General features: G+C 31.3%; 1 protein-coding gene across 2 annotated transcripts in view; it reads right to left on the reverse strand.

Annotated features, from left to right (window-relative positions):
* Window positions 1–14,778, reverse strand: part of LOC106467892 (probable serine incorporator) — a 44,322-nt gene that overhangs the window by 15,955 nt on the left and 13,589 nt on the right. For both annotated transcript variants that reach the window (XM_013928276.2, XM_013928275.2), the window contains exons 5-10: window positions 12,779–12,916; window positions 9,889–9,965; window positions 9,389–9,485; window positions 5,259–5,345; window positions 2,730–2,835; window positions 643–719 (exon numbers count right to left, since the gene is read on the reverse strand). In XM_013928276.2, coding sequence (XP_013783730.1) covers window positions 643–719; window positions 2,730–2,835; window positions 5,259–5,345; window positions 9,389–9,485; window positions 9,889–9,965; window positions 12,779–12,916 — 582 coding nt within the window. The remainder of the gene's footprint in view (window positions 1–642; window positions 720–2,729; window positions 2,836–5,258; window positions 5,346–9,388; window positions 9,486–9,888; window positions 9,966–12,778; window positions 12,917–14,778) is intronic.

Raw genomic sequence — 14,778 nt, forward strand, 5'->3', positions numbered from 1 at the left:
TTCATGTGAAGAATAACAATACTATTGTTCATCATAAAGTTTGTGTATTACATTTATATAACCTCTACAGCCTCCAGGATGCAAATATACAGTTTTCTTTAGTCTCCCTGTATAATGTATCTTCTATTTACTGTCTTTAAGTAGCAATGTAGGGTAAAAAAAATAGTTGATAATACCATTCTGAATGGTACTCTATAAAAAGGCTGTGGCATGCTCACTTCAACCCTCACTCGTGCAAATTGGGTTAAATGAAACCTATTACTTTCTCTTATGCTGTCAGTTCTAAATATATATTTATTTTTTTATTAAATTACACAAAATGAATCTTATAACAATCTGTCATGAAAAGAAATAAGAGTTACTGTTACTATTCTTTGTTACAGTTCAGTGACTTGTATAAGATATGGTGGAGAACAATGATAAACTATGAAACTTCAGTTCTTACATTCCGGTAGCAACAGAACGTTGCCGAGAAAAGCTTCATTCTTTAAATGGTCTTACCTACTGACTCACAAGTCATTTTGAATGCACAAAAAATTAAAAATGTAACAGAGATAAGATCACTAAATAATCATATGGATGAGAAAAAACGTCTTCAGAAAAATAATCAATGAAACAGAACGTAACATAAAATATACTGACCAGCACCATTTTCTTTCACTAAAATCTTCTCGGACATTGTCAGCTTGCTCACTTGGCTGTTAGAAGAGGTTCTGATACTGTAAGTCCAAAAGTACAAGTTAGCAAACCAAGAACACTACAGTAGAGAAACATTTTCTAAATTTTAATTACAGATGTAGGTGGAACCACATGAGCCAAGTTTCTGCAAGCGATAATAAAAAAAACACATCTTAAAAGATATTATTAACTTCAGGATACACAACATAGTTTAAACTATTTAAACAGAACTTAAGTTTATCCTGTTATAAAGAAGTTAACCCATTAACTGTGACAGGCGCAGCTCAGTTGCCGTTTTCTGACTCACAGATAAAACTGAGTTGCCATCAATCACAATAAACGGTAATTTTTGTCATTCGCATAGAGTTATAGTTATATATGTGCGACTGACGGATATTTCCGTCATTTGCAGCTAAGCCATAGAACTTCAATGACAGAAATATCTGTCATCCACAGTTAATGGGTTAAGAATACAAAAAACAACAACCATAAGTGTATATAAAACAGCTTTATAATATCTAAATATATGAATTTTTAAATATGCTACTCACAAAGCAATCTAGAATACAAATATGTATATATTCTTTTTCTGTTTGTTTGTTTTGAATTTCATACAAAGCTACACGAGAGCTATCTGCGCTAGCCGTCCCTAATTTGGCAGTGTAAGACTAGAGGGAAGGCAGCTAGTCATCACCACCCACTGCCAACTCTTGGGCTACTCTTTTACTAATGAATAGTGGGATTGACCGTCACATTATAATGCCCCCACAGCTGAAAGGGCGAGCATGTTTGGTGTGCCGGGAATTCGAACCCGCGACCCTCAGATTGCGAGTCGAGAACCTTAACCACCTGGCCATGCTGGGCCGTTCTCTTTCTGTGTAAAATAGTTACTCCTCGTAAAAAAAAATTTAGTTTCTATTTTTAAGCCTGTATGTCAAACACTTGAATTTTATGGAACTTTCTCTTTGTAGAGTTCAGTTTTTCTACAAAAACAGAAAAAAAAAACTGAATTTTTAACTGTTATAAATGCTAGCCAAGAGTATATACTTTCAGTTATTTTAACATAAAATCTAAGTTGTTGTTGGACTAAGTTAAACAATGAATCACATTTAAGCAAAGAAACACTTATCTACTGCTGGAGATTGTTTGATCCGTATTTACTCATCTCTGTGGGCAAATTACAGGTGATGTTCCTGAATTTCGTTTTTGAACATTCACACAATTCTACTCTAGGTTTGTCTGCACTTGTCATCCATTACTTTGAAATGATAGAATAAAGGGGAAAGCAGGTAGACTATAACACCCACCCCTAGCTCTTGGACAAGCACACTTCTTAAAATATCCATAGTCCCAGAGTGTGGATCATGATTTTAATTTTGTTGGTAATACAATGTAAACAATGGACCCACAGATCCATAGTCCAACACCTTTTTTAGCACAAACCTACACAACAGGCTAACTGTGCTTTTCATTCACCACAGGGAACTCAACTCCAGTTTTAGCATTGTAAGTCTGGAAGGTTATCACTGGCCCACCAGAGGGACACCTTTAGTGAAGTACTTTAAAAATTAATAAATTTATAGTCTTTTTTAATGATGAATTGTTTTTTGATGCATTACGAAGATTTACAGTTTTAAGATCTATCTTGATAAATAAAGGTAAGGTACAGAAATAAGAGTGAATTCAAAATGCTTTAGCTACATGTTATAAAATATTTGATTATATCGCACCGCTTAATTGCTAGTCACAGTATTAATTAGGCAGTTCAGCAATATTTTATACACTCCCTGTTGAAATATCGTGTCACTTTAAATACCAGTATATACACTCCCTGTTTAAATAATGTGTAACTATAAATACCAATATACACTCCCTGTTTAAATAATGTGTAACTTTAAATACCAATATACACTCCCTGTTTAAATAATGTGTAACTTTAAATACCAATATACAAAGCTTTCACTCTACCTTCTCCTGATAAACCACTGATCAACCTTTAAAGTAATTTATTCTTGTATTTAGACTTACTGGTATTCTAGTTCTATTATTACCTGGAGTACAGAACACATGCGAACCAGATGATCAGACCAACAATGCTCTCGGTATCAAAGTGGCTTTTGCTGTTAGACTGGAACACAAGTGGTTTACACTCTTTTGCTGAAAGGTACATATTAAGGTAAGGCAATCTGAACATTTCAACATAATCCAGTTCTTATTATATTACTGATACTATTAAACTCTTTGCATAACAAAATGTCTTTTTGAATATCGAGTATTTAAACACTAAATTATGTTAACAGAAACTTCTCACTGTTGCAAAAATACTAATTAAATATAAGGACTATATTGACAAGTATCTCTATGTTCCACAATAGCTAACATTTATTTAACGAAACCTTATATCATGCTACAAAGGATAATTTCACTAAGAATTTGTTTAATGAAACATCCATATGTTGTGAGGTATATAAATTCTTAAAATTTTTTAAAAACTAATCTCTATTAAATGTAGCAAGAAAATACCCCAGACAATTTTGGACATTAGTTTTAATATGATTAGACACTTTAAAAGTAATTTTTGGATTTCTTTGACAAACAATATTTATTTATAAAGTTATCATGATTAACCCCATTGCGACAGGTATCCTTTACTGTGCATTTCACAAGGTTTTAGTGACTTACATTCAAAATTTTATTAATCTACTTTTTGTTTGTGTTATACCAATTAGTATAGCATAAAATCTTAGCTAATAATCCATCTTTTATGTATTTATGTTTTAAGTTCTTAATTTTATATGGCAATATTTAATAAAATCTTGAATTTCCCCTAGTGTGATACATGTGACACTTTTTCTCTATGCATCTTCTTTTCTCTATTTCATCCATCACCCCTCCAATAAGTATGAAGTAAAATGTAAGTTACTCACTATAAAATCATCATTGCTCAGACAAACCATAATTTTTATAGCCTTCAATAGCAGCTCATGGGTAATGTAATTCGATAGTGTAACATGACCTCCATGTTCCCCAAGTGATTTACAACTTATAATGGTGAGAATAGTAGTTAGACACAATTCAAAGGACAATAAAACAATAAAATGTAATTATAATTAGATGTATACTGTTATGAGTTTAAAGTCATTTAGGATAAATGAATGTAGTTTCATGTTACAATTTGAAGTTATTCTACAAAGAAAAAAAGGGATAATTTAGATTTATTTCAATTTTTTATTTTTATTTTTGGTGGTTACGAGGTTGGTCAAATTGACCAACATTATATAGTTAGGGTAGAGAAAATAACAGATAAAATATAAAGTTTTAGTGAAAACAAACATTTGAAATGTATTTAGGAGGTTTTATAGAATACACAAATCAAATCTGAGATTTTTGAGATGAAAAAAGTATTTTTAATCTTAACATGAAAATCACTTTGCACACACACTATTCAAAACAAATACTCAATATATTCATGGACAAATCTTTAGTAAAAATACTTGTAATATGTACTAAAAGTCTGCCAAATTTTGTCAAGATATGCATACTGTATTAAAAGTTATTGTATTAAACTATATACAAGTAAAATTGGCCCCATGGTTAGTGACTGGGTCAGACCCCATATTGAGAGAGTAAATTACCAAGTGAAAAATGTACAATGCTACATTGTAAAACCCATGAATAAGTATCGCACGAGCAAGTTAATGAGGTTTTAGCATCTGAAACAGACCAAGAACTAAAAGAATTCCTTCACTCATCTGTCTAGATGGTTAGAAGTAAACACTGTTCTGATATCGAAAACCAATATGACAAAATATGGTTCTCCGAGCCAGAGATAGATGAGCAGCAAATGTGTACACTCATCTCACAGATTAGGCAAAATGTCTTCAAATATGTAACCCTTATTCTTTCTTCAACCATATCCTCTATCCACACTGATATAACATAATACAATGGGAACACAATTCTCCATCCTAGTAGTTTGATAACTTTTTTTTAAACTTAATTTGTATCTTTACATTTAGCATTCATAGGTCATTTTAGTGTCATGACTGGATATTTTTGATCAACGATCAATTAACTGAATATGACTGCTTTTCACTACTACAGTTCTGTGGTACTTAAGTATACGTGTGTGTGTGATTTTAGTTCCTTAGTAATAGCACGAGTTTATAACCACTGCTTTTCACTACTACAGTTCTGTGGTACTTAAGTATACAAGTATACGTGTGTGTGTGTGTGATTTTAGTTCCTTTGTAATAACACGAGTTTATAACCACTGTTTTTCACTACTACAGTTCTGTGGTACTTAAGTATACAAGTATATATGTGTGTGATTTTAGTTCCTTTGTAATAACACAAGTTTATAACCACTGATTTTCACTACTACTATAGTTCTGTAGTACTTAACCATATAAGATAAACAAGAGGTGAATTAAAACTTAGGAAACAACGAAGCTAGTTTGATATTATATTTTGTTGAATTAAGGCTATTTGTACACTTTGCTGTTTTTCTCAGTTTAAATTTTTTTTATAGCATTGAGTACCATGACTGAGTAATTACATGAATAACAAACAAATCCTACCTGTAGAATTGTTCAGTGATGCCCAAGTCAGGTACATTGTGTACAGGGAGACAATGGAAGCTTGGAGAAGTCCAGCCTTAGGTTGGTCTTTGAACAAAAAAAATTAGTGAAATTAGCATCCATGATTTCAGCCAAATGTGTTCCCTTTCTCAAACTTTCTGTTCAAATACCTATTTACACTGTATATAGATAATATTAGCAAAAGTGAAAGTTTCTATATAATTTCTAGGTAGGAAATAATAAAAGTACAGTTTTAACATGTTAAAACAATAGCTACACCTCCATCACATCACTGGTGTAAATCTCACCTGAAAGAAAATGTAAAGATTAACTCCCAGATCTTTAGATTAGATTACTGGTCCTGAATATATGAGTAAAAAATAACTTCCAGATCTAGAGATTACATTACTGGTTCTGAATATATGAGTAAAGATTAACTACCAGATCTTTAGATTAAATTACTAGTCCTGTATATATGAGTAAAGATTAACTCCCAGATCTTTAGATTAAATTACTAGTCCTGTATATATGAGTAAAGATTAACTCCAGATCTTGAGATTAAATTACTAGTCCTGTATATATGAGTAAAGATTAACTCCCAGATCTTTAGATTAAATTACTAGTCCTGTATATATAAGTAAAGATTAACTCCCAGATCTTTAGATTAAATTATTAGTCCTGTATATATATGAGTAAAGATTAACTCCCAGATCTTGAGATTAGATTACTGGTCCTGAATATATGAGTAAAAAATAACTTCCAGATCTAGAGATTAAATTACCAGTCCTGTATATACGAGTAAAAAATAACTTCCAGATCTAGAGATTAAATTACCAGTCCTGTATATATGAGTAAAAAAATAACTTCCAGATCTAGAGATTAAATTACCAGTCCTGTATATATGAGTAAAGATTAACTCCCAGATCTTGATATTAGATTACTGGTCCTGAATATGAGTAAAGATTAACTCCCAGATCTTTAGATTAAATTACCAGTCTTGTATATATGAGTAAAGATTAACAACCAGATCTTTAGATTAAATTACTAGTCCTGTATATGAGTAAAGATTAACTCCCAGGCCCAACAGTAGGTTTCTGGTTAATAGTACATAAAGGTGGTTACTGGTTAATAGTACATAAAGGTTTCAGCCAATAACACAAAGTTTCTTTAATAATTGAAGTCGTATCACTGAAGATCTACAGACTACTCTAAAAATCAACACGTCTTTAACAATTAAAGTCGTATCACTGAAGACCTACAGACTACTCTAGAAATCAACACGTCTTTAACAATTAAAGTCGTATCACTGAAGATCTACAGACTACCCTAAAAATCAACACGTCTTTAACAATTAAAGTCGTATCACTGAAGACCTACAGACTACTCTAAAAATCAACACGTCTTTAACAATTAGTCGTATCACTGAAGACCTACAGACTACTCTAAAAATCAACACGTCTTTAACAATTAAAGTCGTATCACTGAAGACCTACAGACTACTCTAAAAATCAACACGTCTTTAACAATTAAAGTCATATCACTGAAGATCTGCAGATTACTCTAAAAATCAACACGTCTTTAAGAATTAGTCATATCACTGAAGATCTACAGACTACCCTAAAAATCAACACGTCTTTAACAATTAAAGTCGTATCACTGAAGACCTACAGACTACTCTAAAAATCAACACGTCTTTAACAATTAAAGTCATATCACTGAAGATCTACAGACTACATCACAAATCAACACTTTTTGGTCTTCCTTTAAAGAAAGATCCAGCAAATTCGGCTTCAGATCTTTATTATATGTACAATAAACATTGCACTGTTTATGTGTGTAGCCCACAAACAATAACGGAAGATGAAATAATAAACCACAACAAAAAAGTGGAAGTTAATTTTTTTTATCTTTTAACAAAAACTTTTTTTAAATGAACTTATGTTTTAGTTACCATTTCAGGTAAAAGATATAATTTCTGGGAAATAGAAGTATCGAGTTAATGTAAGTTTGGAGAAGTTACACTTTTTATCATGACTACATAAATTGTACTTGTACAACCGTTTTCTGGTATTTATAAGTGTCTTCATAAATACAAGACTGTCTGACATTTTTAAACGTATACAAAAAAAATGCAGCTGTATAGATAGAAGAGCAACTGAAACCTAAAGTAACGAAACAGTCATATGTCCGTATACAGAGAAGAGCAACTGAAACCTAAAGTAATGAAACAGTCATTGGTCTGTATACAGAGAAGAACAACTGAAACCTAAAGTAATGAAACAGTCATATGTCTGTATACAGAGAAGAGCAACTGAAACCTAAAGTAATGAAACAGTCATACGTCTGTATACAGAGAAGAGCAACTGAAACCTAAAGTAATGAAACAGTCATACGTCTGTATACAGAGAAGAGTGACTGAAACCTAAAGTAATGAAACAGTAATACGTCTGTATACAGAGAAGAGTGACTGAAACCTAAAGTAATGAAACAGTTATATGTCTAGAAAGAACAAGTGTAATGGTAAATCAATGACCACTAGTTCACAATAACCTGTATTTCCCAGGTTTTAAATGCTAAAGAAATTTTAACGTTTTACTTAACTTTGAAAAATTAAATAAGCTAACTGTTACTTTAAATGTATCATTAATAAACACAGTTTCAGTCTAGAACTAATACACAAGTCAGAAAGATAAAAACTACTACTATGTGCACCTAGTTCGTTGAAAGCTAATATAGACATCACTAAAATACAAACTTAAAAACATTACTTTAAAAAATATTCTAGATATTCAGTTTTTAGATTGTTGGTTATGGTGATGTGTGTTTCCAATTATTGTTGCAGTATGCTGATTACAAACTGAAATACCTGTTAACTGATGGGGAATATTTAAACTTAATTAAAACAATGTAAGCTTAACAGCAATCATATATTTTAAAGTAATAACTTGAACATAAACTTTATCTCAAAATTTTAAAATTATAACAAAGCTTCTTCGTAAATAACATTTTGCAGTTTGCTTTCCATCTACCAACAAATAAAGATTTTGAGGTGATCCCACTCTTGGACACCCTACATCTCATTGATCATGAGAAAAGCATGATTGGCTGAGAAACAATCCAGCAATTTTCATACTTTGACCTGGAATCCCTTTTAGAATATTAAACACTGAATAATGCATCAACTTGCCAAGATTGTTTGTGTTTGACTCAACAGGCTGGGAGTAATTAACCAACAAGCTTTACAAAATAGAAATAAGGATATATTCAGTTTTAACCCACTTAGGACATTCCCCATTGTTCATAGTGTTTACATATAAAATTTGGTTGAGATTCTCCCAATAGGCTCAGAGGAGTTAGGGTACAAAAAAAAACATTTCGTTTTTATAATAAAAAATACAGCATTTCATCTGTTAATATATCCCCCCCCCCAAAAAAAAAATCATGGACATTTTCATTATTGGTTCAAACATTATTTCACAATAAAACTTTGTCTGGAGCAAGTTTGATTTAGAATTTTCACATAAAGCATCACCAGAGCTATCTGAGCATTTTCGAACTGACAGACGACAGAGAAGACAACTGGTCAACAGCACCCTCCAGTAATTCTTGACTGCTTATGTTGGACTTTGTAGTAGGATTTGACCATCACTATTATAGTGTACCCACAGCTACAAAGTGCAAAGAGCATTTATGCAGCAGTGGGATGTAACCCCTGAAACCTCGGATTTGCAATGTAGGGACACTAACCCTAGATAGGCCTACCTCTTTGGAGCATGTCTATAGATGTTACATGTAACAAAAGTAGCATTTTAATATCCTATAATAGTCCATCAAAAACAGTTACTATAGAAACAGATTAGCTGCATCAGAAACAGTTACTATAGAAACAGATTAGTTGGATTAGAAGCAGTTACTATAGAAACAGATTAGTTGCATCAGAAGCAGTTACTATAGAAATAGACAAATGACACATTTTAAAATCTTAAGCTTTATTGCACATTCCTACTGACATGATCTTACCCATGCAACATTTATCACATACTTGTTGTACAAGCACATTAAAAGCCATTTTTTATTATTTGCTGATTATTCTAATTAAACAACATTAATGTCTATGATGACAAACTTACATTTCTGCACTTTAGGTAAGATGGATAAGACCGACAACACGAAACACAGTATAAAGTTGAAACTTATGAAGAACTTGTGAAGTCCACAACCTTCAGACTGCAAGGAAACAGTTAACCAAATATTTACAAATTGGAGGAAATATAAGTAATAAATAAATAATCCAATCAATGAGTTTGAACCTGATAGGTAACTTTTAAACTTACTTTGATGTAATAGATGTAAAAACAATAAAAATATTATAACAAAGATACGAAAAAAAAACAAAAACAAGCAAAGCTGACATCTGATGGTAAATTTTTAAACTTACTTGGATGTAATAGATTTAAAAACAATAACAATACTGTAGTGAAAATATGAAAAAAAACAAGCAAAGCTGACATCTGATGGTAAATTTTTAAACTTATTTGAATGTAATAGATGTAAAAACAATAATAATACTGTAGCAAAGATACAAAAAAACAAGCAAAGCTGACATCCGATGGACAATTTTTAAACTTACTTGGATGTAATAGATGTAAAACAGCACAACAGCAGCAATGACAATACTGTAGTGAATAAGAGTAAAAAACAGCAGTGCTAAAATAAAAAACATAAATTCATCAATATTTATACACAAGTATTTTTATATATGACTATAGATTAAACTCAACCAGTTATTTCACAGTTTTTCAAAATGTGTCACTGAAATTTCTCAAAACTGATAGTGATGCTTGAAATGTCAAAAGAAGCTGAAACTGATAATTTCATAAATCTGAGTATTTAAATATATATATTTAAGATAACTTGCCAACTTTTCTGTTAATTTACCATTATCTACATTAAAATTGGCAAGTAAAGGCACCTTATCTTTTAATCACTGAAAAAATTAGATACATGTTATTAAGCACTTGGATCGGGGTGCAGGGTGAGGTACAGGACACCCACAAGTTTTAGCTAATAGTGAAATAAGATGGTATGCCCTTTACCATATTTGTAATTCTGTTAAACTTAACACCATCAAAGTAGAGTAATAAAGTCTGATACTATTTAGGATTTATCCCAAAAAACAGAATACTCAGATTGGGAGACTGTCAGTTTAGTTAGCAGAAGAGTGACTTACATTTGAATTTCATCCAATCTCAACTCTCAAAGGAATTTACAAACTTACACAAAACAGTTTCTTTTACAGAACTTCTACAAGTGTTCATTTTTTTTATTAAAAAAGAAGGAAGTATTAATAAAATTAATGGAATATTAACTTCTGATTAAAGCAAGTTACCTACATAGACTAAAAATAAAGATCAACCCAGTAACAAATACACTGTTCTTATGTTTTTGCTTATAATGACTAGAATGCATTGTTTCATCAGTTTGGTCATAATCCTGATAATATCTCATAATGTTATACAAGTTTAGGTGATATAGATTAGTCCTAAATACATAAACTAAGCTCAAAATGCAAAGATATCTTTATAATATAAAATTTAATATATATATATTAAACATTCTAACCAATGCTATATGAAAGTTACAATAAAAAAAGAATAGAATTTATAAATTTTTAAATCAGCCTTGATTCAGAATTCATTAACTCATAACACACTTGACTGACAGTAAAAGAAAGATTCATCTGTTAATCATTTAAACCAAAGCCTAAATTAATCACAACCTTGTCTAAAAGATGATTGATATATGCATATGATAAGAAGTTCTCATATCATGCACACTTAATTTTTAGGAATACTCAAATTTTTGTGGGAAGAAATACAAAATTCAAATTATCAACAACTAAGTCATTAGTAATTAATAAACACAATCTTCATTGAGGAACAACGTGGTCTAGTTTGTGTTTTGGATTAGTAATTGAAAGATTGTGGTTTCGAAGCTCACCATAAAAAAAAATGGGTATTTACTAACAGCTGGAAATTAACCTGCAATGCACCGGAATCCAGTCTAGTTTACATCTAGCAGGAGCAAATAAATATACTTTACTATCAAGAAACAACTTTGTCTAAACATAGTTAACAGACATAAGTATACCACATAACTGACCCCAGACGTGACATCAACAAAAGGAAAAGTAAGCTTCATGTATAGGATGTTTATTTTTTAAGCTGACTATTTAATGTGATTACTTACTAAACAATAACCTCACATTTAAACACCTTAAAACAATGCTAATTATCAGAAATGTTCCAGGTCTTATACACACATTTAACAAAGCAATATATAAACAAGTTTGTTCGTTTTCAGTTATATGCTCAAAACTGCTCCAGTACTAACTGAAATAGCTATCCCTAATTTTGAAATGATTGACTAGAGGAAACATGATTAGTCAATGAAACTCACAGCCACTTCTTGGGCTTCTCTTGCCTGACAGAATAGTAGCATTTGACAATCATCCATTTGTCTTAAAAACCTAATTTTCTTTTTACCGTTGATCAGAAAGTTCTATTTTATATATCCAGCAATTATCTTTGTGAGGCTAGATAACAATAAGCTTACTTGATGTCTCCTTTACGCAGATAGAATTTAATGCGAAAACATTACCTACAAAAATTATAAAAACAAAGCCAATAGATCTGTGATTTGTTCCTAAGTCTTATAAGGTTCCCATTAGGATTCTTTATTCATCTCTGTAGGAGCTTCATCTCGCCATTTTCCCATCAAACCAAGAATTAGTGATCACACCATTTTAATTGCTCTACATTGACAGATAGATTACAACCTGCTCTATCTGATGGTATATAAATTTTCAGTGCTTGTTAACACCATATGCTGTGACCTCACAAAAGGGTTGCAATAAAGAGTTGAAATAATAAAACGACAGAGAATGAACATTACAAGAGAAACAATACACAGGATGGCAGTTCTTATCAAATATAAACCTATGTTAAGATGGTCAGAAAAATTATAAAAAATCAATAATGTGTTCTTTACATGCCAGACTCCACGGAGTAGGGCAGAGATAAAAAGTTTGAAATCTTTTTTCTATTTGATTTACAAGTTATGCTAAATAATGTTAGAAAATATGAATTCTAAAATGAAAGCCATTGAAACGGAGTTAGAATCATTATTTGGATTTAAGTTTTGAAATTTGATAAGCATGAACAGCAGAAAAATGCTCTGGATAGGGTTAATAATCACATGGCTACTTTTACTTGTTAAAATCGACCAGAACAAAAAAAAATGATCACAGAAACTAAAAATTATTAATAATACCAGATTTGTTTAGTCTTAAAATTACTTGTTTATTTTCAATAACAATATATATTTGTTCCTTATTATTTCATACTATTTCACATCTTTTTTTTAAAGCACCATTTCTTAAAGTTAGGATTATATTAGCTAATTGTATTATTTCACTAATAAAGATTAGTTTTGAAATCATTCAGCATAAGACAACTTACCTCCATACCATCCCTTTGATTCTGTTTCTTCGTATTTCCCTACCCAGCTCTCAGCCCAGGAGTGAGCAAAATCGATGATCAACACCAACTGAATTAATATGAAGAGAAATCCTCCAACCAAACCAAAGTACATCCAGACTACAACAGAAGACACAGAATTACATCCCATTTCCTTTGACCGATATATATACAAAATGTTACTTCGTACGGCTTTTTTGTGTTTTTATATGGGTACCAATTCTTTTGTCATACACTAATTAGCTAACATCAAATCTTGCCAATATTTTTCGCTGAAACTGGCTAGTTTTAGTAGGTATACCAAGCAAGTTAACTTATCAAGACCAAGTCATGATTTATTTATTCAGACAATAAATTCACCTTCATTCACATACGTATATTTCAAGGGAAAAAAAAGTATCACATGGTATTTACCACCTATTGGAAATTCAGAAAATATGTAACTGGTGAAGTTATCTGTTAATGAATTAGAAACGAAAGAATATCACAAAATAAATCATACACTTTTTTAGATTCTTTTAAGGTAAAAACAGGTTTAGAGGAGTGTAATTAAAAACTGTATAACATATGTTAAATCAAGAGGAAATTCAACACTTCATTTATTTATTCATAATTGTCTCGATTTGTTTCATTACTTATTAGCATTAAACATTTACATCATGAAGTCTGTCTCATTTTTAACTTTCCTTATAGCTGGCACTTGTATTTAAATCTCTTAAACAAATACTGCTATATATTTTTTGTAAAGGAATTTAAAAAAAACGAGTGCTTTGTCCATCTATCTTGCATGGAAAAATACACACTGTAAACATATTTGTTTCAGAAGTGCATGAGACATTAAAACTTATTAACTTATCTTTTGCAGAAAAGATTAATAGTGTCGATAACCTTTATTAAACACAAATACGATTAAACCAGAACAATATATGTGTTATAAAATGTGAATATAAAAATCAACCAATGAGCATTGAATTTACATTAAAAGGTATTTTCAGTAAATATCACACAAAAAGTTATGTTTTAAATATAACAATGGGTAATTGAAACACACAATGTTTAATTCAGAACTAATGTAAAAATATAAAGACTTGCATTATTTTGTTAATAGTAATGAGAATATTTTAAAGATTGACTGATTGTTTAACATTACAATCTGTTGGAAAGCTCTAAAAAATCTGAGCTCCAAGCTCATTACTAGTATATACCAAAGTGCCGATAAAATCAGACATGTCCATATACAAAATAGTGTTCTTGCTCTAACATTTACATTGGAGTAGAAGTTAAAGAACACAAAACCAATAAGTACCCATATATGAAAGTTAACATTTTTCTTCCTGGTTTGTTTGAAGTTAAGCACAAAGCTACACAATATGCTATCTGTGTTCTGCCCACATAGGTATCGAAACCCAATTTCTAGCATGGTAAGTCCACAGACATACTACTGTGCCACTGGGGGCTTTCCTTACTGGAAAATGTATTTCCGATAGATATCTTCCTCAACTCTTCTGTGCATTCTGCCAAAGAAATTTGCAAGCCACCAGCCTTTTGAAAACTCCCACCTAATCTCACATGAAACCACATTAACTTCTGCTACTGCACAATGACATCATCATGCAGCAAAACCCTTCACCAATAGTAGTGCGACACACCTCCCTGCACAATGACTCCTCCTACATTTCGTGCTCATCAATCCTCATTCTTTTATGAGGCAATGAAGAAATGTACAGGGGAAAATTGGAAGGATGGGTAGGAATGTGTGAGAGGTGAGTATCTATCAATCCTCATTCTTTTATGAGGCAATGAAGAAATGTACAGGGGAAAATTGGAAGGATGGGTAGGAATGTGTGAGAGGTGAGTATCTATCAATCCTCATTCTTTTATGAGGCAATGAAGAAATGTACAGAGGAAAATTGGAAGGATGGGTAGGAATGTGTGAGAGGTGAGTATCTATCAATCCTCATTCTTTTATGAGGCAATGAAGA

The sequence above is a fragment of the Limulus polyphemus genome, unplaced genomic scaffold (genome assembly GCF_000517525.1).
Source record: "Limulus polyphemus unplaced genomic scaffold, Limulus_polyphemus-2.1.2 Scaffold2781, whole genome shotgun sequence".
NCBI lineage: Eukaryota > Metazoa > Arthropoda > Merostomata > Xiphosura > Limulidae > Limulus > Limulus polyphemus.